This window comes from Podarcis filfolensis (assembly GCF_964270895.1).
Source record: "Podarcis filfolensis genome assembly, chromosome: 1".
Lineage (NCBI taxonomy): Eukaryota > Metazoa > Chordata > Lepidosauria > Squamata > Lacertidae > Podarcis > Podarcis filfolensis.
The window spans coordinates 1,639,158-1,665,633 of NC_139604.1; the positions used below are offsets into that span (position 1 = coordinate 1,639,158).

Genomic DNA, 26,476 nt, shown 5'->3' on the forward strand with positions numbered 1-26,476 from the left:
TTTCTTTCTTTCTTTCTTTCTTTCTTTTTAAATGGAATTACAAATTTGGTGGATCATGGAAGGAAGCTGGTAAAATGTGGGTTGAATGAGGTAACTGTTGGGTGGATTTGTAGCTGGTTGACTGACTGAACCCAAAGAGTACTCATTAATGGTTCCTCGTCATCCTGGGGAAAAGTGACAAGTGGGGTGCCGCAGGGTTCCCTCCTGGGCACGTTGTTGTTCAACATCTTTATAAATGACAGATACAAAGATTTACTGGAAAATAAAACCCCAAGGTGGTTGTCACCAATGGAAGCGAAGGCTCAGAAAAAGCTCAATATGGAGGCCAAATGGCCGAAATATTGGGAAATATTGGAACAAGAAGGAGATAAACTGAAATTGCAGAGTTTTGAGAAATTAAAAGATAAAGTGCGAGACTGGCTTCATTATTATCAAATAAGAGAGGCCTATAATTTGGATAAAAAAATTGGCTTCCAGGTGGAAAAATCAAAATTGGAAACAGAACTGTTAGATCCCAAAACTAAGATACTTTCAAGAATGTATAACTTGCTGTTAAAATGGAATACGCAGGATGAAACGGTTAAATCTGCTATGATCAAATGGGCACAAGATGTTGGACATAACATTATGTTTGCTGACTGGGAACAGTTGTGGACCACCGGTATGAAATTTACGGCATGTAATGCCTTAAGAGAGAATATTATGAAAATGATATACAGGTGGTACATGACACCAGTCAAGCTTGCAAAAATATACCATTTGCCCGATAATAAATGTTGGAAATGTAAAGAAAATGAAGGTACATTCTTTCACCTTTGGTGGACGTGCCCAAAGATTAAGGCTTTCTGGGAGATGATATATAATGAAATGAAAAAGGTATTTAAATATACCTTCCTGAAGAAACCAGAGGCCTTTCTCCTGGGCATAGTCGGCCAATTGGTGCCAAAGAAGGATAGAACTTTTTTTATGTATGCAACAACAGCAGCAAGAATACTTATTGCAAAGTATTGGAAGACACAAGAGTTACCCACCCTGGAAGAGTGGCAGATGAAGGTGATGGATTATATGGAATTGGCGGAAATGACTGGCAGAATCCGAGACCTGGGAGAAGAGTTGGTGGAAGAAGACTGGAAGAAATTTAAAGACTATCTTCAGAAACACTGTAAAATTAATGAATGTTAAAATGATGTTGGACTGAAAATAAGTGGCATTAGCAACAAAGTTAATAAGAATATGCAAAAATGAATTGATAAACGGATGAAAATACAGAGTTATAATATGTTAAGATATAGAGTTAAGATAAACGAAAGAAGGTAAGGATTTGCTGATTTGATTATTTAAATGGGAATAGAAAAAGGGGAGGTGTGAGGAGGTCAAGGAAACAAGCTAATGAGTTGAAAGTTACTAAAAACGGATTTGTTTTTTAATTCTTTTTTATCTATTTGTTTTTTGTATTTTGTATTTTTATTCCTCTTTTTTCTCTTTTATGTATTTTTCTATGTTTTCTTTTTTGTATCTTTTTCTTTCTATGTGACTTTTTTCTATTTTGTAAACTTATGTTTTTGTAAAATCACAATAAATATCTTTTTTTTTAAAAAAAAGCAACATCTTTATAAATGACTTGGATCACACAACGCTTCTTTAACAAGGGATGGGCAAAACTACAGGGGAATCACCTCTTACGTGGGGGTTTTGTTCCTGGTCGCAGAGCACGCCATTCCAGCCCTCTTCCACCCCCGCTCCATTCTGTCATGTCCTCTTTCAGCACTGAAAATGGTGCACATTTCAGTGGAAGTGTGCATGCTAATTGTGTGAGAGTGGGGAGACGCCTGCATTCATCCAACCAACCACCACAATTGTCCCCTTATTCTGCTTTCCAAATACTGACATTAGATTTTTGGGACCACTTCATAGGCATTCAATTTTTTTTGCTGCTGTTGCTCATCATTTCATAATAAAAGTACTAAGAAGCTATTTCAGATTGTGCTCATCAATCCCACACTTATTTCAGATTGTTCCAGACTATTGGTTTCAAAAGATTGGCTAGTTATTTTGCTTCATGCCGTGCTCCTCAGTCTCCCAATTCAAAGCTAATATCAGGTAAGCAAGCCTTCAAATCACAGACTGGGCTAGCAATTTCGCTTCGTGCTGGGCTATTTTTCAATATTGTTCCCATTTGATGGGCACATATGACTAGCTACTAGATATCATGTAAGAATCCTACATGGTGTCCAGCAATTATTGATTGCCTGCTGGTTGTTTGGGACATTCACCTGCAACAGCAAATTCCTTTGGGAGCAGAAAATCATGAATATTGATAATAATCTTATTTCATATGGGAATCTGAACCTAGCAACATGCTTGTTTAACTTTCAATATAATGAGTACACTTCTTGGCAAGCACAAAAAATGCAGAGGGGGGTGTCTTACCCATCATAAAGATTACAAGCCTTTACGCAGGTCCTTCCCCTGATGAAGTGTTTGCAGGACAAACATTGGTCCGGTCCTGGCCCCCAACATCCATTTCTTGAGCATAAATGGCTGCACACCATGCCCTCTGTAGCTGCAAAATAAAGAGAATAATAACAGTTGAAAATATACTTAACTTCTAAATGGTGAGCATTGTTCCCAAGTGGAATAAGCTGGTTTCCACCACCATCACTGCCACCCTCCACTACAGTCGACTCACACCTTACGCACATCTAACACGTGCGCTTTCAACTTGATCCAGTTGAAATTGCACAAATTAAATGCATGGAAGGCAGAGAACTTAAAAGTTATTTCTGTACTGGGTTTTCCCAGAGTCCAGTAAGCAACTCTGAGATCTTAAAAGTAGCCATCGTGCACTCAAGTGCTGCACTGTTCTTTCTGCAGGACACCTCCCTTTTTTTTTACTATATGTGATTTCAGCTTTATGAGCTGTCCCTGCAATGTAACCCACATGTAAAATGCAAGCCGACTGTATATGAAAAAGGAAAATGCAGGGTGAAATCTCTCTGCAGGGAAGAATTCCTTCTGGCTTCAATCTGCAATGACTCTCGACCAGAGCATGGGGTGGTATGGAATGACCTCCCCTAATAAAGGCCTGTCTTCCTACATCATTGTGTTTCAGGAGAGAATATGAAAATATACCCAATAGACAGACGTGGGGGCAATTACTAAGATAATTACTACAGCTGCTTCTCATTTTCTGTTCAGATTGTGTATTTGGATTTTGCTGTGTGATTTGATATGCAGTATTTTATTGTTTTCTATATTAAGGCCTGAGGTGATGTGTAAATGGAAAGGCAGTTATAAATAAACAAGCAAATAAATCAAATGCCTGTTGTTATTTAGCTATTGCATTTTAAAGCCCAACTTCCCTCCAAGGAGCTCGGGATGGCATCTCCATACATCTCCTCACAACAACCCTGTGAGGGAGCTGAGAGCTGGTCACCTTTCAACCATACTTACCTGGGGTGGTGCAGCTGGTGGCAGCAAGAAGAGAGGGAACAAGGGAGGTCTCTCCCTCCCCTCCCTCCCTCCTTGGGTGCCTGGTAGGCTCTGCTCCAACACACTAGAGCAGGGGGCAGCAAGGTTTACCTCGCCTGGCCCGGTTTCACTCCAGCGGAGATCCCTCCATGGGCTGGATCGCACGTGAACGGTGCAATTTTTGCCGTCTGCACAGACACGATTTTCGGCATCTGAGCATGCGCAGATGCAATTTCCCTGCGCTGGTTTAGCACAGCACACAGGGACTCGCTGAACAGGTAGCTCAGTTCAGGGGTGGCTCGTAAGCCGGTTAAAAGACCCCCGTGGGCCACTTGTGGGGCTGCCGACCCCTGCACTAGAGTGCTGGTGCCAAGGTCCCAAGTAGTTACGGTACTGTCATGTCAGTAGTACTCAGGAAAGCTACATTTCCCTGGAGCTATCCGAGCCTGGAACCCTCTCAATGCCCTGCTAGGCACAAGAGAAGGAAGGGAGAGACTATTCATCTCACCACAGCTGCTTGCTACTGAACATGCCACCTGCATGAGCCAGCAAAAGGCCTTAAAGAGAAGGCGGTGGCTGGTGATGGTGGTGAGTAGGATAAAAGTGGGACAGGAACCAGGGTAGGCACAGAAGCTGAGCTTCCCCCTGGTGATGTGGCTTATATCTCAGCCATTCCTATGCAAGCCACATGTGGCTCATCTACTTCTACGGATAATAATTACTGTCTGATGAGAAATGTGTTTTCATTAAATAGAAAGATCCATAAAGGTGACATCACTGGAGCAAGATGGTGCCCCACTGCTCTTGCTCAAACTCCCCCCCCCCCTCAAACATTTAACAGCCCCAAGCACACTTTGAGATGCAGCATCAGAATATCACAAAGCAGCACTCTGGGCAACTGGTTTTCGCCTCCATCTCAGATCATCAGATAATCACAAGTCCAGGCCACAGCTATTTCCAAAATGGTTGTCAGGGCTCAATGAAGTGAAAAACAACAACTAGTAAGTTTGGTTTTCCTAATTTACTTGAAATTAAAATTAAATAAAAAAAAGGATCTGTAAAAATGAGAGCAACACACATAGGTATCATATATGCTACAGATGTAAAGTCTAGAAAGAAGAATTGCGCTCTAGAGTACACCTAGCATTCCAGATGCAAGAGGCAAGAAAATGCTCTCCAAATTTATTTATTTTCTTCTAGTAGTTGTTGCTTGTTGCTGCTGCTGCTGCTGTTCCACCAATGCTCAAGGCATGTTGCAGAGTAGTCAAAAGACAGACCCTTCCCATGAGGGCCTTATGATTCAGCATCTTGGTAGAGGAGGAGATGGAGGAGAAGATAACAGCAAAAAATATGCATTTAATTTATAATGTTTACTTCATAATGTGATTTAAAAGCATGTGCATTTCCTTCATCTTATCTTAGCTGGGGTGGGAGTGGGGGGACTCTAACTGCCTGACTTAAACTGATGGGTTGCAGTCCCAAAAGATTTGTTGCAGAAAGTCCCTGCCCCTTTCCTTCTTGTGTTCTCTGTGGTTCTACTTATTCTGCAGAATATCATGGAATCTTACACGGTGAGAAGTGTTTACTCTGTATTCCTGGCACCAGAATGAATGGCTGGCTGTGCCTCATTAACAAATATACCGAATATCTGTCATCCTAGTGTACTAGGCACTTAAGCATATTATTACTTTCATATAGCTGTTCCTTCCTCAACTCTCTGCTTCACTCTCCTCTTTCATCATACAGCTGCAGTCTTCAGCACCGGCTATGTTTTATCCAAATGCCCCATTTGAGCTATACCTTGCCTAATAGCAATAAGAAAATGTTCTTATTGTGTTTCAGAAAAACAACACTTATGCCTGATCTCAGGATCTCAGATCTCAGGATCTGTCTTGATCTGTCCAGATTTCAGCCTCCTCAACATTTCCAGGAGGAATCTAGTATCAATATGGGATAAGAGAGAAGCAAAGGGGTGGGAGTGATCTTTCCCAAAGGGTCCATCTTCCCTATTCTAAAGTTGAAACAACCATCACCTCCACTCCTTTTGTAGCATGTTCTTCCGGCCTTAACTCCAACCTTAACACCCACCTCTCCCGAGGGAGAAAGTGATTGAAAGGTAGACACCAAAAGAGGACCACAAGGGTGCATGGGAGCATAAATAGAAGGACAGGCCTAAGTTCTTTTAGAATGTGGTGTCTTTATGCTATATGGTTTTTTACGCATATATACAACCTGAGCATAAGATGTAGGGGTTCACTGCATTGCTTCTCCCACAGCCTCTGTCTCTCAGCTGCCCAGACTGCTTCCTGCTCTCACACACCACTCTGACTGACCTGGCCAGCCCCCTTGACAAGGCCAATCCACATTCCTGAGGGCAAAACAAGGGTGGGGGGGGGTACTCTGGCTGCTGCTTGTCTGATACCCTCAAGAGCTACTGCCAGTCAGTGAAGACAATACTGAGCTAGATGGACAATGGCTTGTTTCATCATCATCCTCATGCTCCAAAGCCAGTTTTTGCAAAAGTACTTCAGCTGTGATTCAGTTGACAACTACGATATAGTCCAAGGCAATGAAGAATTCATGGGACCCAGAGAGAAATAAGCAGCTTTGAGATACGATATCACCCAGACCATACTATGTAAATTACAAATGACATAATTATTTATTATAATTATTCTCATGAACACCTAGGGTCAGATCAAGTTAAAGGCAAATTAGGCAATTGCTTTGGGCATTATATTACCTGGAGAAACTCCAAAACTGTCTTGCTTCCTTTTCTAAAGCATTTTTAAAGCTCCTCCTGGAAATTTGACAAGGTAATGAACTTTCCCCAACAAAGACAAAAGAAGTCCCTCTACATATATAAAGGACATAAACATGAGAATAAACTTTCATTAAAAATCTTGGCTTGTCACTCTCTTTTATTAAAGGAAAGTTCCACAACAATATTACACAGTAAATTAAACAAGTAGGAATAAAGTCAATTAGGCCACAAAGGTTTGTAAACATAATTGACTGAAGGTGTTTATGAACAAGCTGCACCTTTGCAAAATAGCACTGGCAAAGTGCTACAAAGCACTTAGGTACTATTCAGTTCTTCCCTATTCACAGTAGTCTATTATTTCCAGTAATGGAGGAGTAAGAGTTGCAACATTTTCTTGACCCGTTGCCTTATTCTGTCTGAAGTTGGGACCATCTCTCTCACTACACAAAAACAAGCCATGTGTATTTTATTTTCAACAGCACGGAGACTATAAGCTAGACCCAGCAAAAACCAAGAGTTTGCTCTGCAGCTTGTGGGTAAGTTTTTAAAAGTTCTTAATGCCAAATGTTAGCTTTAGACTTTCAGCCAATGAGACCATCCATAGGCAACACCTCTGCTCAGGTACAGTGCCCATTCTGTGTTTTGATGGTGCACCAAGTCAATGCTAAATAGCAGTCATGAAAGAAATATCAAGTTTTCTTTCTTTAAAATAAGGGGATCCTGGTAATGGTTTCTGATATTATCCGTTCCTCATTATCTAAGTACACTGAGGTCTAATTGAAAGTTAAAGATATTGATGACAAATCTCTCTCCATAGTTTCAGGTCACTTCCGTTCTCTCAGCTCTGCAAGTATAATTGATTTGTGGGGGGTGGTAAGGGAGGAGAACCCACAGTTCAGTAGTGAGCATATACTTCCGACGCATAAGGTTGCAGGTTCACGCTCTGGAACTTTCAATCAGAGTATCTCATGCAGCAAACTCAGGATGGGGTGGGTGGAATCACACCAGAGCAGGATGGGCACATGACCAGTTTTATAATGGATAATACTGTATGTAAATTATGCTTTAAATAAATAACATTCAAAGGGCTGCCAGGGGCAAGTCCTCTACTTGAAGGAGTCCTCTGATTGAAGGGTCTGCTTGGTCAATGTTCAGTTTAAAGACCAAAAAAAAAACCCCAACAAAAACCTGTTAAAAGGGAGAACAGTGGTTCAGGCCATGAAGTTGCCCATCAACAGTTAGCACACCAGGACTGCCAACTGAGCGGGCACACAGAGGCCACTCTCTTCCCCTCTATAGTGAGATGCACTGTTCTTCTGAGTAAGTTGCAGTAATAATGCCTAAAGTCCATCTACACACATAAATCAGGAGACACAATTTCTATGCAGGTGTATGTCCTCATTTGTCCTCTTATTTGATTTTTAGGGTTTTTTTGGTTTTTCAGAGGTGCCTGAGATCCCAAAAAGATGGCAGCAGCCAAGGCAGACAGTGGTAGGCTAAGCAGACCAAGAACCTGACTCAGCTCAAGACAACTTTATAGGCTTCTCTTTCCCCTGTATATCTAGGTTCAGGCAACCAAATAGCTACACCCCCACCCTGAAATCTCTCCTCATTCCTTAAATTCATCCCCTCAAGGGTTCTGGGACTCCCTGAGGTTACAGGTGTGTATTTGTGGAAATAAGAACTTAAGCTTCACTATCAGTTATTACAGATGTTTGCGTATGCGTTTGGAGGGCATTTCTCTCTGTAAACATCTTCGAAGTTAGTCTCTCTGGACTGGATTGAATTTCCATCATATAAGGCTGACGGCTCTGTGGTACAGCTTTCATTTAAGGGTCTAGATATAAATTAAAGGGCCATGATTGATGCTAGTTCTCAATGATTTTTAATAAGAAATCTGCAGCATTTGTGCTTCAAATTAAAGATTAATAGTTTTAAATGGTTTGTAGGCAAGTGCAATTAACCACAGAATCATAGAATCGTAGAGTTGGGGGGAACCCCAAGGATAATAATAATAATAATAATAATAATAATAATAATAATTTCTTTATGCCCCGCCCATCTGGCTGAGTTTCCCCAGCCACTCTGGGCGGCTTCCAATCAAGTGTTAAAAACAATACAGCATTAAATATTAAAAACTTCCCTGAACAGGGCTGCCTTCAGATGTCTTCTGAATGTCAGGTAGTTGTTTATCGCTTTGACATCTGATGGGAGGGTGTTCCACAGGGCGGGCGCCAATACCCAGAAGGCCCTCTGCCTGGTTCCCTGTAACTTGGCCTCTCGCAGTGAGGGAACCACCAGAAGGCCCTCGGAGCTGGACCTCAGTGTCCGGGCAGAACAATGGGGGAGGAGACGCTCCTTCAGATATACTGGACCGAGGCTGTTTAGGGCTTTAAAGGTCAGCACCAACACTTTGAATTGTGCTCGGAAACATACTGGGAGCCAATGTAGGTCTTTCAAGACTGGTGTTATATGGTCTTGGCGGCCGCTCCCAGTCACCAGTCTAGCTGCCGCATTCTGGATTAGTTGTAGTTTCCGGGTCACCTTCAAAGGTAGCCCCACGTAGAGCGCATTGCAGTAGTCCAAGAGGGAAATAACCAGAGCATGCACCACTCTGGCGAGATAGTCTGCAGGCAGATAGGGTCTCAGCCCACGTACCAGATGGAGCTGGTAAACAGCTGCCCTGGATACAGATTTGACCTGTGCCTCCATGGACAGCTGTGAGTCCAAAATGACTCCCAGGCTGCGCACCTGGTCCTTCAGGGGCACAGTTACCCCATTCAGGACCAGGGAATCCTCCACACCTGCCCGCCTCCTGTCCCCCCAAAACAGTACTTCTGTCTTGTCAGGATTCAACCTCAATCTGTTAGCCGCCATCCATCCTCCAACCTCCAACTTTTGTTTACATTTAATTACATTGGCCATTTTACCACCCATCCACTCAGTTTGGAGATGTCGTTTTGAAGCTCTTCACAATCTCTTTTTGCTGACAGAAAAATTTAGTATCACCAGCAAAAGTGGCCACCTCACTGCTCACTCTACATCATTTGTGAAGTTCAAAATCATAGTACCAATCCTTGGGGGACTCTACTTTCTATACATCTGCATTGGAAGAGCTGTCCACTTATTCCTACTCTTTGCTTCTTGCAATTTAACCAACTTGTGATTCACAAGAGGACCTCTTCTCTTGTTCCTTGACTGCTAAGCTTTCTCAGGAGTCTTTGGTGAGGTACTTTGTTGAAAGCTTTTTGAAAGTCTAGGTACACTGTGTCAGCTGGATCACCTCTATCTATATGCTTGTTGACACTCTCAAAGAAAGGCTTCTGAGAAAGGACTTTCATATGCTGCTGCCTTTTTCAGGCTGTTCAAACTGCAGATGCTTCTTTGAAATCACTAACAATAAGATGAAATCTTCATCAAGTCACATTTTTTTTCCTTTGAAGATCTGAATGCAGGCACCTAGTAAATGTAGTTTGAAATATCATAACATTTGTGGCTCTTTCACTCATGTAAGAAGCAACTGTATCTCTATATTTAATGGAGGGTTCCAAAATGCTCCATGAATGTGATCCAACATAGTGTCAATCAGATGTCCACGATGAACTGCCATATGCGAGGAGACTCCGTCTACCTAAACCAGTTCACGGACCTTGGAATTCAAATTCTAAACGTGGTAGTGTCCATTCTCAGCCTGGCCCCCAAATGCCCAGCCCTTTGACCAAGGCAATCACAGCCTGGCCATTGCAGCTAAGAGGCAGGAAGTCCGTGAAGTGATCAAAGAGAAGATGGAAAGTCCAACAAGGAGAAAGGAGGATAATCTAACAGAAGATACAGCCCATTTTGCTGTTGGAGCCTCTGCTAGCAGCATAATAACTCCTGGCAAAAATGGGTGAAAAGCACAGGAATATTCGACCCATCCTAATGAGAAAACTTGTGTTTTTAAATAAAGCAGAAGGGGTTTAATTGAATAACGCTATTAAAGATCTATGAATCCAAATTCAAATTTTAAATCCTGCCCCCAACACTCAAATAATTCCTCTAAAGACACCCAGTCCTTCTGTGACTTCAAAACAACTAAGCCAGTGGCAGTTTAGGGGCTGCAGTGACAGCTGCAGTGACAGCACCTAACAGTATTCAGACAGCTGGCAAGGCCAACACACACCTAAAGTGCCCCAGGGGCTGATGCCTACATTGCTGCCCATTGGCACTGCAGCCAGCATGAGCCACCTTGGCAGCGCTGCACCCACTCCCCTTAGAGGGGCTTACCTGATGTGGTACTGCTGGTACTGCATTGCAGAAGATATAGTAAAAGTAGCTGCCTGCCACTGACTGGGGACGAGTAAGTGCTTTGCTCCACTTCCAGTGGCACTGGCTTCACACGCTGGGCAAGTCCATATGGGGAGAGGGGGTGACTGACTGCTGGCAACAGCACCCACATTTGAGCTCCATGTGGCCTAAATTGTGATGGTTGGCAGCAGCAATTCCTACAGGGCCCTGGGGATTCTAGGGGGCGTAGCTGCGACACTGAGGGCTTAGGCTCACTTACCTTTCCTCCACTCTTTCAAGGCATGGTCTGAGCACCCCTTTTTTGTTCTGGAGCTTTCCCTGCAAAATCCCGCTCTTTAAAGCTCAAAGTCAAATTGACGTTTGCTCTGATTCAGCTTTAAAGAGCAGACTTTTGCAGGCAAAGTTCTAGAACAGAAAAAGAAAAAAACTGCTTGGACACAGAGCATTAAAGCACAGACCTCTGCCTGGAAACAGCAGGGCAAAAGAGGTGGATAAGCCCCGACCTGCAGAGACACGTTAGAAGGTACGTTGAGGGTGAAGTCCAAGGACAATGAGGAACAATGGGAAAGGCTCAAGGATATTGAAAGCCATAGCCCATTCGTATATTCATGTCTGTGGTGTCGCAGGCAATGTACATGCAGCACGTTTATATAAGTGCAGTTATCCTGTGATGGGTCTTCGTGAAGATTGCTGGCTTGGGAAAGGGGGTGCTTCCTGTGACATTCTCCAGTATATTTGCTTAAATTGAAATGAACCAGACTGCCGCCTTTAACCTGAGTTTTACTTATACAATAAAGCTGAATATTGGTGCAATCATTCAACGTTATGCCCTCTTCTATAAAACAGCAAATAATTAGTTTCCTAATGAGGAAAAATTAATTCATTCTATTAAAATATTGCTTCTGTGTCATTACCAAAGCAATAGGTGCTTTGTTTCTTTCTGTACAGGTAGACAAGCTTCCATATTCTTCAAAATGCAAGGAGAATAATACTTACTGCAGTTTTCAGCCTTCTTATTTCTGTGGATCACAGTCTTTTGATTAGGAGTGCTGAAGAGACTGGTCCAGTTGATGGTGTGATAGTAGCACAAGTTACTATTGTCTGTTATGTAGATGTTGCCAGCACTGATATGCTTCAGGGACTGGAACTGTAGAGATCTAATTCCCTGCTGCTTGAGAATAAGCAAAGAAAGGCCACTGGAGGAGGAAACAAGAACAGAATAGTAAATAGGCACACAGAGATATATAGAGGCACGCATATAATGTGGGAACTTGCTTTGTTGCTTAGATACAACTATCGCATGCAAGCAAAGGGCCAGAAATGGAAAAGATGGGAAAGTAATCTACTTTGAGCCCCTACTCTCCACGCTTTGACCCATCCAGAGTATAATGTGCCACAAGCAGAGAGCAAGTGCTAACACAGTGCACAAAGCCACAGGTGCTCAAAGGTACAGAGCAAAGAACAGTCCAGATGTTTGAGGCAAGGCAGGTAGGCACAACACCTAAATATTAGCTTTGGGGAGAACAACATGATCAATGATTACTTGTTTATCCAAAGTGGAAAGTAGGTCAATGCATTTGGGCATTAATAATGGCTTTTAAAAATTGCTCTTGGAATGCATAGGAATGTGATCATGTTGTGAAATGAATTGCAGCGGCCTCTGCAACCCTTGCTCCAATCACGATGAGATCCAACTGCAGAGTGTACTCATTCACTATTAGCGCACATAATGAATATTTTCCCCATATGACTGGGACAGAGAAAAGGCTCAAACTGACTGTTGTTGGCATCCATCTGTCTTGGGAGACAATCAAAGAGTGCACCTTTGGAGATGGAGACAAACTGCTGTGGCTGTAGAGACCGATATGGGAGAGACATGTTTTGTTGCAGCTGGGGCAGATGAAGGCATCTGGCTGCGCTGTTGCAGATGCGCCATGTCATTTATTCTTTCTGCTCTCTTCCCAGCGGTCATTCCTTTTCTGATCACTGCTGTGGATACATGACCTGACTGATTGTCTCCAGCTGTTGTGGTCGTCTGCAAGGGATTCCCACATACCGGGGTTAACATTGCCAGCCTTCCTGTCATGTTTGCAGACATCTTTGTAACACAGAGTTTCTCTGCCAACGGGCTGGTGCCTGAAGCCAGCACTCCTCAGAGCACGTCCTGGGGGATCCTGCCATCTTCTATTCTGCGGACATGAGCAAGCCAGCACAGATGTTGCTGAGACAGGAGTGTGAACGTGCTGGGAATGTGGGCTTGGGAGAGCACATCTTTGTTTGAGTCTCCATCCTGCCATGTGATGCCCAAAATCTTTCTGACACAGCACATGTGGAAGGTGTGGAGGTGTCGCTCCTGATGGGTATAAGTTGCCCATGTCTCCCTACCATAAAGCAGCAGGCTCAACAAGCAAGCTGGGCAGGGCTTCATCTTGGTATTGGTAGTTAGCATCACAGTCTCCCATACCCTTTTGAAGAGGCAAGCTTTCAGAATATTTAGAATTAGCCAAATTGAAAGATATAATAAGACAAAAACCAAAAAGTGAAGTGAAAAAGGAATGGAAGTGTCTAAATGAATACCTTAAAAGCCAAGGTTTGAGGACAGAAATCTGGCTGAGTCTGGAATAACCTTGTGAAGTGAAAGGATAAGAAAGAGGGATTTATATCGGGATGCTAGACTAGAGATGATAAGGAAAACAGGAAAACAGGAAGACACAATGAGAGGTAAAGGAGGTGCTGTGGGATTGGTGGAAGTCAATATTTGTTTTTCTTTTTAGCGTTTATATTATTAACTTGTAAGATATGGATTTGTGGTGGGGTTTTTTGAAGGTCAGTTTTTGTGTTTTGTGTATTGTTATTTTTCAATATTTTTCGTGTTGCTGTTGTGTGGAAAATCCTAATAAAATTTTCAATTATTAAAAATAAAAATAAAAATGAAGAGGCAAGCCATTGCCATAGCTGCCTTGCAAATACACTTGTCTAGCTCTGTGTCGATGGAGAGAATGCTAGTTATGGTGGAGCCCAGGAAGACAAAAGCATCAACTACCTCAAGTGTGTGGTCACCAACACTGATGCTTGGAGCGCTGACTATGTCCTGACTGTGAACCAGTCATATAACTACAAATGCTTCACTGTTGACCATTGTTGAGGCAAATGCTAAGCAGAAAGGCCCCATGGGGCTGAAGCAGAACCACTCTCTGTCTTGCCACCTTATTCAGGTGTGATGGAATAGGGGGCGATCATTTTTGATGTTTGGGCGTCTGTGTGTTCCATGAACCTTCCCTTTGCCCTTTTGCTTGCTTTCTAAAATGTCCAAGTGTGTGAGCTATCATTATCTTAAGAGACATGCACCCTCCCTCTCTGCCAGATTGCTTGGTCTTTGAGGTCTTTATACCACCAGAGTCACATTCATAGCATATGTGTGTAAATGAAAGTCAAATTATTAATTCCAAAGAGATTCTCTGCTCCTTTGCTTAAGATGATGATTTTCTTGGCAGCCAGTCATTTTCGTAGCATCAAGCAAAAATTCTCAACTGTGAAGTGGAGATAACTTTGTTGAAGTGGGGAGTCTAAAGTTTGTGAAGCTAAAGTAGTTTATGAGAAACCAGTACTCTGCAGATTTATTTGATATCTTAAAAAAAACAAACCCAAGATAATTATTTTCCAGCTGTTCTTGATGAAAACCAATACCACAAAAGCCAGCACGAGACTGTAATTCAAATCTCAAGGTTTCACTGTTATTTATAATCTGCTTTGGCCATTGTTTACAACACATACAGAGCCCCTTGACTGATTAACCACATTTTGCTCTGTGGGCCATGGTATATATTACACAGATAGATTGTTTCATGCCCATTCTGTTTTGGTGCTCTCTCTCCCTACAGGAACTTTTCCTGTGCATCAGCTTTCATATCAGAACATGTTTCTTAAAAATGGAACACACAAGTTATTACAAATCTCATATTCAGTAATGCCTGTGCAAACACCACTGTGATCTCTGCATTTTTGTGTCCTTTTACTTTTTGTGACAAAAAAATAATAATTCCATATCAGAGCAACAAAAGACTGGTTCACACATCATACTGCGCTAGACTGTGGCTTAGAAAGAACATGTGAGCATGCTGGCTCTCAGAGAGAAGACTGCAGCTACTCTGCTCCTTCCTGGTCATTCGTGTGTTGCGCTGCCCTGCCCTGAGCTAAGCCAAGGTTCTGCTTAGTGTGGTGTCTGAACTCATGGTCCTGGTTTAGCTCTCCTGGACAAACCATGAGCCATGTGTCCACTGATGTCCACATGTACCACAAGAGTTTAGCAAGGGGGCCTTCTCATGTACAGTTTAGATAGGCGTGCATGGGTATTTATGGGTATTGATGTATGAGGTGGGACAAAGATATTATCCAGACCCCCAACATCATGCTCTGTGATAAATTTATTTAATAAACTCGGTCTGTGAACATTGATTTTAAAAGTGAAAATGCTAAGAAAAACAAAGCAGCTTAGCCCACCTGTATAGTGCTCTTCCACCGATAGTAACTAGGTTAGAAAACACACTGAAATCGGTCATGTTTTCAGGCCATGATTGTATATTCAGGAATCCTAAAGAGGATAAAACCAGAAATATTACAGAAAGTCCTCACTGCAGTCACAGCTTCACTACAGACTTGAAATCTGACCATGCAAAAGAGCGGAAGGAAGGCCATGCCTGCCTAGCCTTGGAATTTATACCACGTTCTTTGGCATCTTGTGTGACAACACACACCCAGGATGAGGAACCTGTGGCTGTCCAGATGCTGCTGGACTCTGACCCCCATCAGTTGATGGTCTGGGATGATGGGACCTGTAGTTCAGCAACATCTGGAAGGCCAGAGGTTCCCCATCTCTGCTTTGAAGGCTAATAAGCTTTCATAGGCCATTTTGATTTCTGAGCTGAAGGGCCAAATAGTGCCCATCCCTCCTGTTCCATGTATAGAAAGTGAACTAACTGATATTTGAACCTTCCCTTCATCCCTGGCAACTGGACAGTGTACCTCAGCCACTGCCTTGCTAAGGAAGTGCAGACCAGGCCATAAAACACACAGAGCTCTGTCTTCTAACATCTTGGCACTGTGACCTGCCCTCTGGCATCTGCCGCCTGAGGCAACCACTCCATGCCCTGGGCTCCATCTGAGGAAGGCGTTTCATGGAGAAGTTTCCTGAACTCCTGTCTGGGTGCTGGCCCCACAGCTGCACTGAGTTCCTTAGTAGCACAAGTTGATAGGGCATCATCCTGTGCCTTTTACCACGTGCACTGAAATAGAGCACCCTGTCACTGAAACAACCGTCTTAAGGACATTGCCTTGATAAACCAGTAGATCAGTAGGAAGCTTTCAACACAGCCAGCTTAAAAGCACAGAGAAAGGCAATGATAACATTGTTGTTGATGATGAGGATAATAATTTGTATTTATATGCTGTTTTAAAATATTCAATCCACTTCACTTACAGCAATCACTACAACAATATTCACTGCCATCTTGTAAATTTATGGTTGAGGTAAAATTTGTACTACAAACCTCTTTTTCATGCTACACTGTTACTTCAGCTCATTTATGTAAGCAGTAGCTTTTCTAAAAAATGGAAAAAACACAAATGATGTAGTATCATAATTGTAGGTTACCTGTTATCTCTCTCACTGTTTGAAAGACATTTAAATTCTGAGGGTCAATTGCTTCTATTGTGTGATATGGGTCCCTGGAAGAGAATAACGACACATTGTCAAGATGTGAATATGGAAGAATGGTGAAGGATTCCCACCATATCCTGGGAGTAGAAAACTAGCTTTGCCTTTCTTCTTCCTGAAGTAGATGCCCAGGAGAGCACTGCTAACAGAGCTTAGAGCTCCCAACAGATGGATCACAGAGACAGTGACTTGACTGTCATTTTGGAGGAACCCCTAATATAGTAGGTCATTTCAATGTACACATTTTCTGGTTGTTATTTGGCCAAATGATCTGGTCATTGGCCTATCCAATTCCTTCTCCAGACTTTTTCATGTATGGTGGAGCAAGGTAAGAGAACATGGGGGTGGCTGCTGGCAAGAGGCAAGATGGAGGCTCAGTGTGGAGGGGGAAGGAGGCAAAGGGGTGGCTGAGAGAGGGGAGAAGGCTTGTGTGTGGAGTCTGGGGACTCCAATTAGCTTGCAGTAAGTCCTGGAAATGGTTTGGCTTATTTCCCAAGAGAATTTGAAGAAAAACCACAAGGACAAAACCTGAAAATCAAAAATGGAGGAAAGGTGGCTTGGTGGTGCACCTTCTAGAAAGAATATTAAAATTGGAAGAATGTGAGCAAGCATCCTTCTCTCTTTCCTTTCAGCTCACAATCTTGGCCACTGCACTGCAACAGTTCTCACTCTTTGCAATTAAGGTGTGGTTTGTTTTGAGAGCAGGACTTATGCCTCCTTTCAGTAAGCTTTGAACTGATTTGACACAGCCAGTCTTAAAAGACTCTTGTGCCAATTAATGTAGGACACCCTGAAATAAAAAAAGACAAGCAAAAGCATCCTGTGAAAAGTGCACATCTATTTTTGGGGTGGGGAAGCCTTCACAGAAAAGTATGCAAATAAATGACTTTTATTACCCTTTAAAGTCAGGCTCTACTGGGACTTCCGGGTTGGCGCCATCGCCGAATGGCGGACTCCCTCCGAGCTCCGGAGGGAGCCGGCTCGGCAGGGGCTGGGTTTTACCGCACCGGCGATGCGGGGACCCTTAGAAACCACGGCCACGGGGGCCGTGGACTTGGAGACTCGGCTAGCACCGCTAGCGCCCTCCCGACTCGTGAAGGAGCCTTTTTAAAGGCTACGGATCGGGTGCCGGGGAGAAGCGTGGTGCTTTGAGTCCTCTGCCATCCCTGCCGAGCGAAGCCGCATGCCATCCGGCGGAGAGCGCTGACTTCTTCCATTGAGAATTTGGACTTTTAACAACAACCCGTGAGTAAATTGGAAATCGGGTTTAAAAGAAGAAAAATTTTTGGGATTTGAGACGAGCGGGGGGGGATCTAAAAAGGAAGTCAGTCCCCCTCCCTATTGTAGACATTTTAAAACAAGGATTGGGAAGCCAAGGCCCAAAAAGAACGGTATCTTTGCTAAATTAAGAATTCCATGATGGGAAAGTACAAGAATTGTGCTGGAGGAAGAATTGAAGGAGAAGGAAAATGCACCCCCCTCCCTGGGAACCGGGGCGATTGAGGAGTGAGCCTGGTGAAAAGAGCCGGTGATTTTGACAGCTGTCAAAGTAGCTGTCAAAGTCGGAATATTAAAGAGGATTTTATTACAAGGACCTTGCTGGTCAAATTTGTTACAACTTGATATAATTTGTTAAGACTTGAATACAAAATGGCGAAAATACGGAGAACAATCGGATTTTTGGAAACAAAGTTACAACAACCCCCCTAGAGGAGTTTCGGGACATTACAAAGATGGGCGTAAGCCGGGAAAAATACAACACTCCGGAATTTCACAGAACTGGTTATCTCCTGGGAAAGCTGCAAAACGGAAACTGAATCTTGTCTACAGGGTGTTTAGACTAAAAGGAGACAACAGAATACCTTACTGAAGAAGGAAGGGACTGAACGCAAGTTTTTGTTCCTGAATAACAACAACCCATGTAGAGTTACTAAACTTCTGAATAAGAAAGTTTTAGCAGCGGAACAAGAGGAAGCTGGACTATAACCTTGAAAGAACAATGGGGGGAATTTTATAATTTGACATTTTTAAAGATTTAGGAATTAATTTTTAAAGAAAGTAATCCTAGAAATGGGAAATAATTCTGCAAGGAGTTGGGGGAAAAATGGGATTGATGGACTTAAGATTTCCAGGCTGGAAACATAGATTGGAGGATAAGGGAAATTAAACCGGGGAAGGGGAGGGAGAATTAGAATCCAAAGGCTTGCAACTATTTTCTGAATTGGTTTTCTTTTTTCTAATATATTTTTTATTTTTTTTTATACTTTTATTCTGTGTGCTTTTACTTTAATGGGAAAAAAGGGGGACATTGTGGAAAGAAAAGGGGGTGGGCTATGGGGAGAGATCTTTTGTTTTTTTTTTATCAAGGGTGTTGCATAAGGTTTGTATAAATTTAAATTTGAACAATGGGGTATATAAATTGTGTTTTAAATCAGAAATAGAACTTGTGGAAACAACAATATGAAAGGGGAATACAGTAGGGGTGGGGGAAGGGGGGAGTCCCAGAAAGTGGATGTTTGAAAATAAGGTTCTGAATGTATCTTCATAATTTCTTTTCTTCTCTTTCTGTATTTTGGAAACTTCAATAAATATTATTTAAAAAAAAAAAAAAATAAAGTCAGGCTCTACTTTTCTTGTACGAGCCTGTGATTATAGAAATAATAATAATAACACACTTGGAAGAATGTGAGAGGCAACTCTTTTTCTGCCCTTCAGAAGTCCAGAAAGAGTATAGGAAACAGTTGGACAAGACTTGCAGACAGGACTTATGGACTCAGTTTTACATTTACAATTTATAGTGAGGTTAGCAGGAGGGAAATGGAATATTCAAAGAAAGCCCAAAGGATTAGCCAAATATTATACAATTAATTCTTGTGGTTTAGGCCTCCCTCACCCCCCACCATGGCTTACAATCTGTTTCATGCAACCAGGATTTATCCAGGATTATCGTTTTTAATTACACTTTCTGCTCAGTGTGAAGCTCCCAAGAAAGGACTGCCAGCGGAAAGGCAGGGGTCTGCTTCAAGGCAAGGCATGAAAAGTTCAAACCTGTGTGCACATCTTTAGTAAAGGCACGGCATGACAGAGTGACTCAAATCGTGTTTTGCTGTGATGTCTGAACTCACAAATCCTCCAAACCAGACTTGGAAACCACAGTTTGAAGTGGGATTACAAGAAATGGCTTCTGCTAAGGACAGCTTGATGTGATTTCTTAATTTACACACTGTATTTACCATTTTTACTTTGCCACAGGAGAATAGTGTACCATAAGCAGAACGGTGTGGCTGGTGAGCAGATGGAAAATGAAAGTAGCTTTAAGCTAAGGGTGCCTGTCAAATTCACTTCAGCTGAATACCTGCAGAACTTTCAGAGTTCCAGATTACCTGCTCTTGTTCTGAAAGTGGAACTGATGCACTAGGAAACATACAGTATACTGTTCCATTCAGAGCACCATACACACGTGGTATATTTCTTTCCTTCCTTTTCACTCCTTTACATTAACAGTGTGTAGGTTCTCCACCTAGATATAATGCCTCAACAAGAAAACATTGATTTGCCTTTAGGTACAGTTGATTCATTTTTTTTCCTAATGAGGTACCCCCAGAATACAGAATACAGCATAAAGCACAGCACAAAAGAATATTGATGCATCTATGCATACAAGCACACCAAGGTTGATTTTTATTCTGCCCTTTCAATATGCCCATTTGCATTGGCAACAGAAAGGGAGAACAAAAGAACCTGGATGTTGTGGTAAACTGTGCAACTCCCAGTTCCAGAATTTTAGACTTTTCCCAGTTGAAAAGAACACAAGGAGTGCAGCATGGAGCAGAGTGAACCCACAGAACAATAAAGTAATGGTAAATCTGCTCATCCTTAACCTAAACCAAAGTTTGCCAGTATGTTTTGAAGTTCAAACAATAGGTTGGGTTCGAGACTATGGTTAGCACTGCAAACCAACAAATGACAAAAACTTGAGTGACAACCTATAGCAGCACCAGTGAAGTATACATAGCTTACAATAATTTCAGCAAGAACTGCAGTGATCAGATATATATTATTGTATTAAATAACAGCCGCAGGATTAGCCTGAACCAAGTTGGCAGAAGCACTGGATTTGCACAGATCTGACCTTGCCACTGCCTCACTCCTCTCCCTCTCTGTCCCAGCATGCAGCAGTGACTCAGCCTGCGGGACCTTTTACAACTTCTAAGTTCTCTGCTTTACAAACGTTGTGTGGAACCAGCCAAGAACCCAAATGAGTACCCTGAGCATGTTTATGGAATTGACCAAGAATGATCATCCCTGCTCCAAATCTAATAATCCCGAGACCTGACAGTAGCTGATGGAGCACCTTGAAATTAGTGGCATGAAAGGGGCTTTGAAGCATGATATATGCTAACTTTGTCCATGTATATATACTTTTGATACTGAAGATAGAAATTTGTACATTGGGGTTAAAGGCATGTTCTGCTATCCTGAGGCAAACTCCGTGCCTAATGAATGAACTAGTAGATTATGGTTGTGACCAGTGCTATTTTTCTAGAAAAAGAGGTGCCGGAACTCACTATGAACACCTCCCTTGTTCTCTTAGAATGGCAATGGCGCCCACCTGAGAGGGGCCAGAACTGAAAAAAAGCCTTGGTGGTGACTCTTCTTACAAAGAAGTGCAGGAAAATAAATATGTGGTACAGTACATCATTCACATTCTTCTGCATTATAGTGATGTGAAAGGCCTCTCTTTGAGAGCGGGGGAAGCCACTTCCAATTAGCATAAACAATTTGGGTTAGATGGGCAAATAATTTAACTTGGCATAAAGCAGCCTCCTAATGTTTCAAGGCTGCCTTCCATTTAATAAGTTTAAATATATATTGATATTTTTTTAACATTAGCTATTAAGAGAGTCCCTAATATTATATACTAGAAAGTTCCCTATTATTTAAATGTTGAATAACAGAGTTAATCCTGAATGCAAGAATATGTTCAAATACTCTAAATTAACATTATGAACAGCCAATATATATTCCAGGTTACCATTTTACACTGTCAACTTTTTATAATGTACAGTTCAGTTATACTTTCCTTATAACTTTAAGATTGTACATAAACTTCGTAACAATAATATTTTAAAGACCACATTTAAATAATTTTAATCCCCTCTAAAACATATGATTTAAATATTGCTTTGATGTGATGCTGACAGTATATTAGGAGTGATGCTCTTCCAGGAGGTGGGGGGCATGTGGCATTTTGGACACAATAAGAAGGGCTGCAGGTAGGAGATCTGTATGCCTGACAACAGTGTTACACTTATTTTGTTGAAATGGCTCCACTATGTTTTCCACCCATCTGCCTTAAAATTCAACTCGGTTAATTCCTAAAATTAATTTCAGATTAGGACATGTACAATTGGATGCCGTTTGCAGTTTGCACCCACCCCACATTCTCTACTTACATGTTACCAATGCACAGTGGTGCATATTCACACATGGGCCCTGATGTGCATTGGTAAACTATAAGAAGGGGGAGGGCAAAAACTGAACACTGAAGCAAATTTCACATGCCCAGTGGTCTGGAAAAAAAATTAGGAAATCAAAGCAACATTAAAATTGACACATTGTTAGTGCAATGCCACTTTGGAAACAAGATTAGGTAATCTGTAACCTCAAAATCTGGAAAGTAATTTGGATGGGGAAATATTCAGAAGCATCCCTAGATGACAGGCCAGAACAAAGGAACAGAGGGCTCCTCCAGTCATGCCCTTGCAGACCCGACCTCAACCACTGAATCAGAGTTTTCAATCGAGTTTTCTCCAATTTATTAATAATGTACAGGTTTTCCAAGGGAAAGCAGAGAGGCAATGGCACAACTGCTTGAACTTGTGCTTTCTAAGTACAGAATAAGTGCAAGTCTGGATGAGTCCAGAGAGATAAACACAGGTGGAACTTGCATTGATGCTCCAAATGTTTATTTTGTTCATAATGCAGCATGCAAGAAAGGCAAGAACTGAAAAAAGGCAATAAGCTATTGTAAGTCCTTGCATGCCCTCTATAAGCCCCTTTATCTTCCCTGAGACTGGTCAATAAGTTTCCCACCACAGCATTCATTCATTCATTCATTCAACAGTCTTGGTCTCAGCAGTCTTGGTCAGGTTTATTAAATTCTACAGACAGAAAGGCAAAGGCCATGCTAGCAATGGGCAGAACTTGGATTTCAATCCCACTATCTAGAAGTCAAAAGGCCCCTTTAGACATTACTGTTATGTCATAGGAGCCCATCCTCTATACCACCAGAAAATCTGGGCCAAGCTGGAAAGAGCACAATACACAGCTCCATCTTATACTATTCTCAGAAGAAGCAATGCTGATAGTCCATCCCAACATTTAGGGACCAAAAAAATGAAAATGAACAAACTAGGTGGGTCTGCTACTAAGATGCAGCATGTTATAATTATTTGCACTCACCCATGAATCCCAGTGACAAGGAAGATAAGGTTCCCATTGATCTTGGTACAGTTGACAAATTTGTCAATGTTGCTGGAGTCTACTGTTTGGGCATACATCAAACTTCCCGTACCGATGCCATCACATGCTGTAAAAATAAACAACTTTGTAAAAAATATGCATTCATATATTTGGATCTCTTGTAAATCACTGAGTGCATTACGCCATTGTGCTTGCACTGGCTTAAAATCAATGAGGCAGCGGGGAAGGGTAATTAATCCTGTTTTCCAGGAACTGGACTGAGAGCAAGGAGAGTCTGTCCATCTCAGACTAAGGAGCAAAGATCAGTCATAGAATGCTGAAAGTCTGTGAAGCTACAGGTTCAAGTGGAAAGAAAACCCTCCCATAGATCTATGGACAGCAGATTATATATGAGACATAGTTAAAGATAATATTGTAGAGGAGCTGAAAGGTCATGTGGAAGCAGGCTGGGAAATCCCTCATGCAAGGACAAAGGGCAGGGAGACAGATAGTCTGCAGGCGGTGAGAAAGGAAAAAAAGATAGGAAAGGGATTTGTGTTCTGAGAAGCCAAGGAGATAGTGATGACTAAATTTCATATGCTGATGAAATCACAGGCAGCTAAAGTCATCTGTTTCCCCAGATTGTGACGAGCATCTCCCTTCCTTGTGGTTGCATTTTAATTTCAGATGTTTCAGAAATTTCCATTTGAGTCCTACCTATTTCACTTTTGAAGCTCATGAAGGCATAAGGCCACAGGGTGCTAGAATACTTAGGGTAGCCTAACAAGCCATTATTATTTTTAAACTGCCTAAGTGTCTGTGCTCTGTACATATGGAGTGTATGTTTCAAGGAATTGTTTTTTTTTATGGCAGCAGTGCTAGGAGTCTGATCTGATGTTCAAATGCAGTGATACCAACCATGCGGGAGACAGCAGAAAGCCTGGCAGGTGAGCACCACCAGAACCATGTGCTACCTCTAAAAAGGAAGGAACTCAAGCCTAGGCAATGGGACCTGGTTAATATTAATTTGTCCTACTTCCTAGCATGGTTTACTACTTACTTTTCTCTTTCTGTTTCTCTGATTTACAAAGGCTAAGACGAACCAACTAAAGAACTGTCCCTTGCCTCAAATATTTCTTTATAAAATCATTCTGGAAAGATGCCTCTTACCTAGAATAAAACTACAATGGTTCATCGTGCCCAACAGCAGCCGTGTGATCAGCTAAGATGCTCAAATCCATTTTGTTACATTAGAGATATAAATATGTATGTCTGTATAGAAAAGTGTTAGGTCACAAAAGTTAAACATTATTTTAAAGCCACTTGGATTGGTTGAATGCAGGGTAGCCGATGCCTGTGCATGCATAACCTAGGTCTATGCACATTTGTCTGTGTTCACATGAGCCTAACCAGATGTCACAGGCAGATGTGACACACCTACCCTGTTCACATATAATGTGGTGAGCATGGTTACACATACACAGCCTACCAACAAGGTGCCCTTCAGATGTTATGGACTAAAGGTCCCATCACTTCTGCTCATTGGTCCCCTTCTTCTCTGCTGTGCAGTTCCCCCCAAGCCCCCTAAACCTGTTCTGGGTTTCCCCACAACTCTCCAAAACAGGTTTAGTTTGTGAAGAGTTTCCCACAGGAGGAGGAGAGGAGGGAAGTCCCACTGTGCAAGCAGACCTCATTCCACATGCAACAGCTTTGTTGAATATTGTCATGCTCAGAGCAGACCCTGAATGGGCTTCTGTTACCTGTCCATTAGTTTCAATGGGTCTATCTCGAGTATGCCATTGTTAGACATCACCTGTTGTAGTTCTGTAGACAAGCTAGATGCTGGGAAGGCAAAATGCCAAGGTACAGTTGCTGTCACTAGAGTCTACATGTTTAAAGATACATTATGAATCTTGCACTCTTCAACTTTCTCCTCTGTATTCCTCCTCCTGCTGCATGAAAAAGGAATTATCTGCCCCTGGAAACCTGAGTCTCAGAACACCTTCCTGTTTCACAGTACCTGGATCAGAAAAGCCAAACATGACACCACTAATAAATGGGACCAAGTTCTCCTTCGGGTGCATCTGGGCTGGGCTGCTTGTATCTGCAAGTAGGGCTCATACAATTCCTCCATACCAAGATATTCCGATAGAAAACTACACACCAAGGAGAGGAATCTTAGCAAAAGGGAGAGGACGGGTGTAGATCGCATACTTAACATGCAAAAAAAACCAGGCTTTCAGGCACCAGGGTTGGATAAGACCTCTCCTGAGCTCAGTAGGCCATACTGGGCCATACAAACCATTGATGTGAATCCGTATAAAACAGCTTCTTATGTTCATATATAGCATTCCCCTCAAAACTGTAGTTCTTTTTGTATAGCCATGGCAGTTTAATGGGGAACATTCATTTATGCAAGATCCCACCTGCAGTCTCTAAGTACTTTAGCCCAGATATAGCTCTGCCACCTGGGTGAGAACTGGGTCAAAGAAGTATGGCATTAAAGGTTTTTAAGGTCCTCGAGCTAAATATTAGAAATGATCTATACCAGTAAGCATTATGATACATTTCAGAGCATGCTGATACCAGAAGTCCTTTTAAAAAACAAAACAAAACAAAAACGAATCTGAAGCTCCTATTAAAAGCCTGCACATTTCTTTAACCTCCACAATTGGGTTTTCCTCTGCGGTATTTTACCATGGAAGACATAAAACTAGACTAAAATAGGCATATTCCTTCCATGAGAGCTAACACAGCTTAATGTTGTGTGGATGTCTAAAAAGAAATGATTTTATTACATGGATATGGGTATATAGCCTGTCTTCTTTTTAAAGCTTGGAGTAGATAACATTTGTTATCTCCTTCAGTTCCATATCTCAGTTCAGGAAGTAGGTAAATGAAGATGGATTAATACCGTTCAATAAATCCCTAACGGTTAGGGTTTGAAACAAGCACCCTGAATCAATGACACTTTACATATATGGGAACTGTATTGCATAAATGGAAAACGCAAAGTTTACCTCAATGGCAGGGGCTTAAAATCCCAGGAAGCTAACACAATTTCAACAGGGAATTTACTAGTTCTGTAGGAAGCCACTCTGGCACCTGTGACTTTTAGACCTTCAAAATTATGTACAGGTGTTGTTATGAGTTGTGTTGGGGAGCCTCAGGCGTCTTAGACTTGAGGGGCAAACAGATCTGCTGCCAAATTCCTATGAAGTTTCTGAGTGGGGAGCAATTTAAAGCACAGCTTGGGGAAAGGCTGAGATGAACAATCTCCATCAGCAAGCAACCTCCCTTCACCCCTAAAGCCTAGTTTTAAAAATATCCCCCCCCCAGTTGTGCTCCAAAACTGGAAGTAATCCCTGCTGGGGTGAAAATGGCTAAAAATAGCAATTTCTGGTGGGAGGCTGCAGACGGAGGAAAGATTCAATTCACTCACCTGTGCTGCATTTTACATGCCCTCCACACCACCGTTTTGTTGGGAACAAGAAAAACCCGGGTTGCTATTATGCCCAGTTGTATTCTGACACCCGTACTCTAAAGATAGAAGAGCTCTCTGGTTATATCCCTCTGCGTGGGCAGGGTTGTATCCTCCAGCGCTGGGGTGGCTAACTGTAAGGTAAAGGTAAAGGGATCCCTGACCGTTAAGTCCAGTTGTGGCTGACTCTGGGGTTGCGGCACTCATCTCGCTTTACTGGCCGAGGGAGCCAGCATTTGTCTGCAGACAGCTTCTTGTTCATGTGGCCAGCATGACAAAGCTGCTTCTGGCGAAA

At 42.3% G+C, this 26,476-nt stretch overlaps 1 protein-coding gene across 5 annotated transcripts in view; it reads right to left on the reverse strand.

Moving 5' to 3' along the window:
* The window catches only part of ERBB4 (erb-b2 receptor tyrosine kinase 4), a 799,874-nt gene that overhangs the window by 175,697 nt on the left and 597,701 nt on the right, over positions 1-26,476 (reverse strand). For all 5 annotated transcript variants that reach the window (XM_083626464.1, XM_083626462.1, XM_083626465.1 and 2 more), the window contains 5 exons: positions 22,701-22,827; positions 16,173-16,246; positions 15,023-15,113; positions 11,519-11,718; positions 2,431-2,563 (listed from right to left, as the gene is read on the reverse strand). In XM_083626464.1, coding sequence (XP_083482590.1) covers positions 2,431-2,563; positions 11,519-11,718; positions 15,023-15,113; positions 16,173-16,246; positions 22,701-22,827 — 625 coding nt within the window. The remainder of the gene's footprint in view (positions 1-2,430; positions 2,564-11,518; positions 11,719-15,022; positions 15,114-16,172; positions 16,247-22,700; positions 22,828-26,476) is intronic.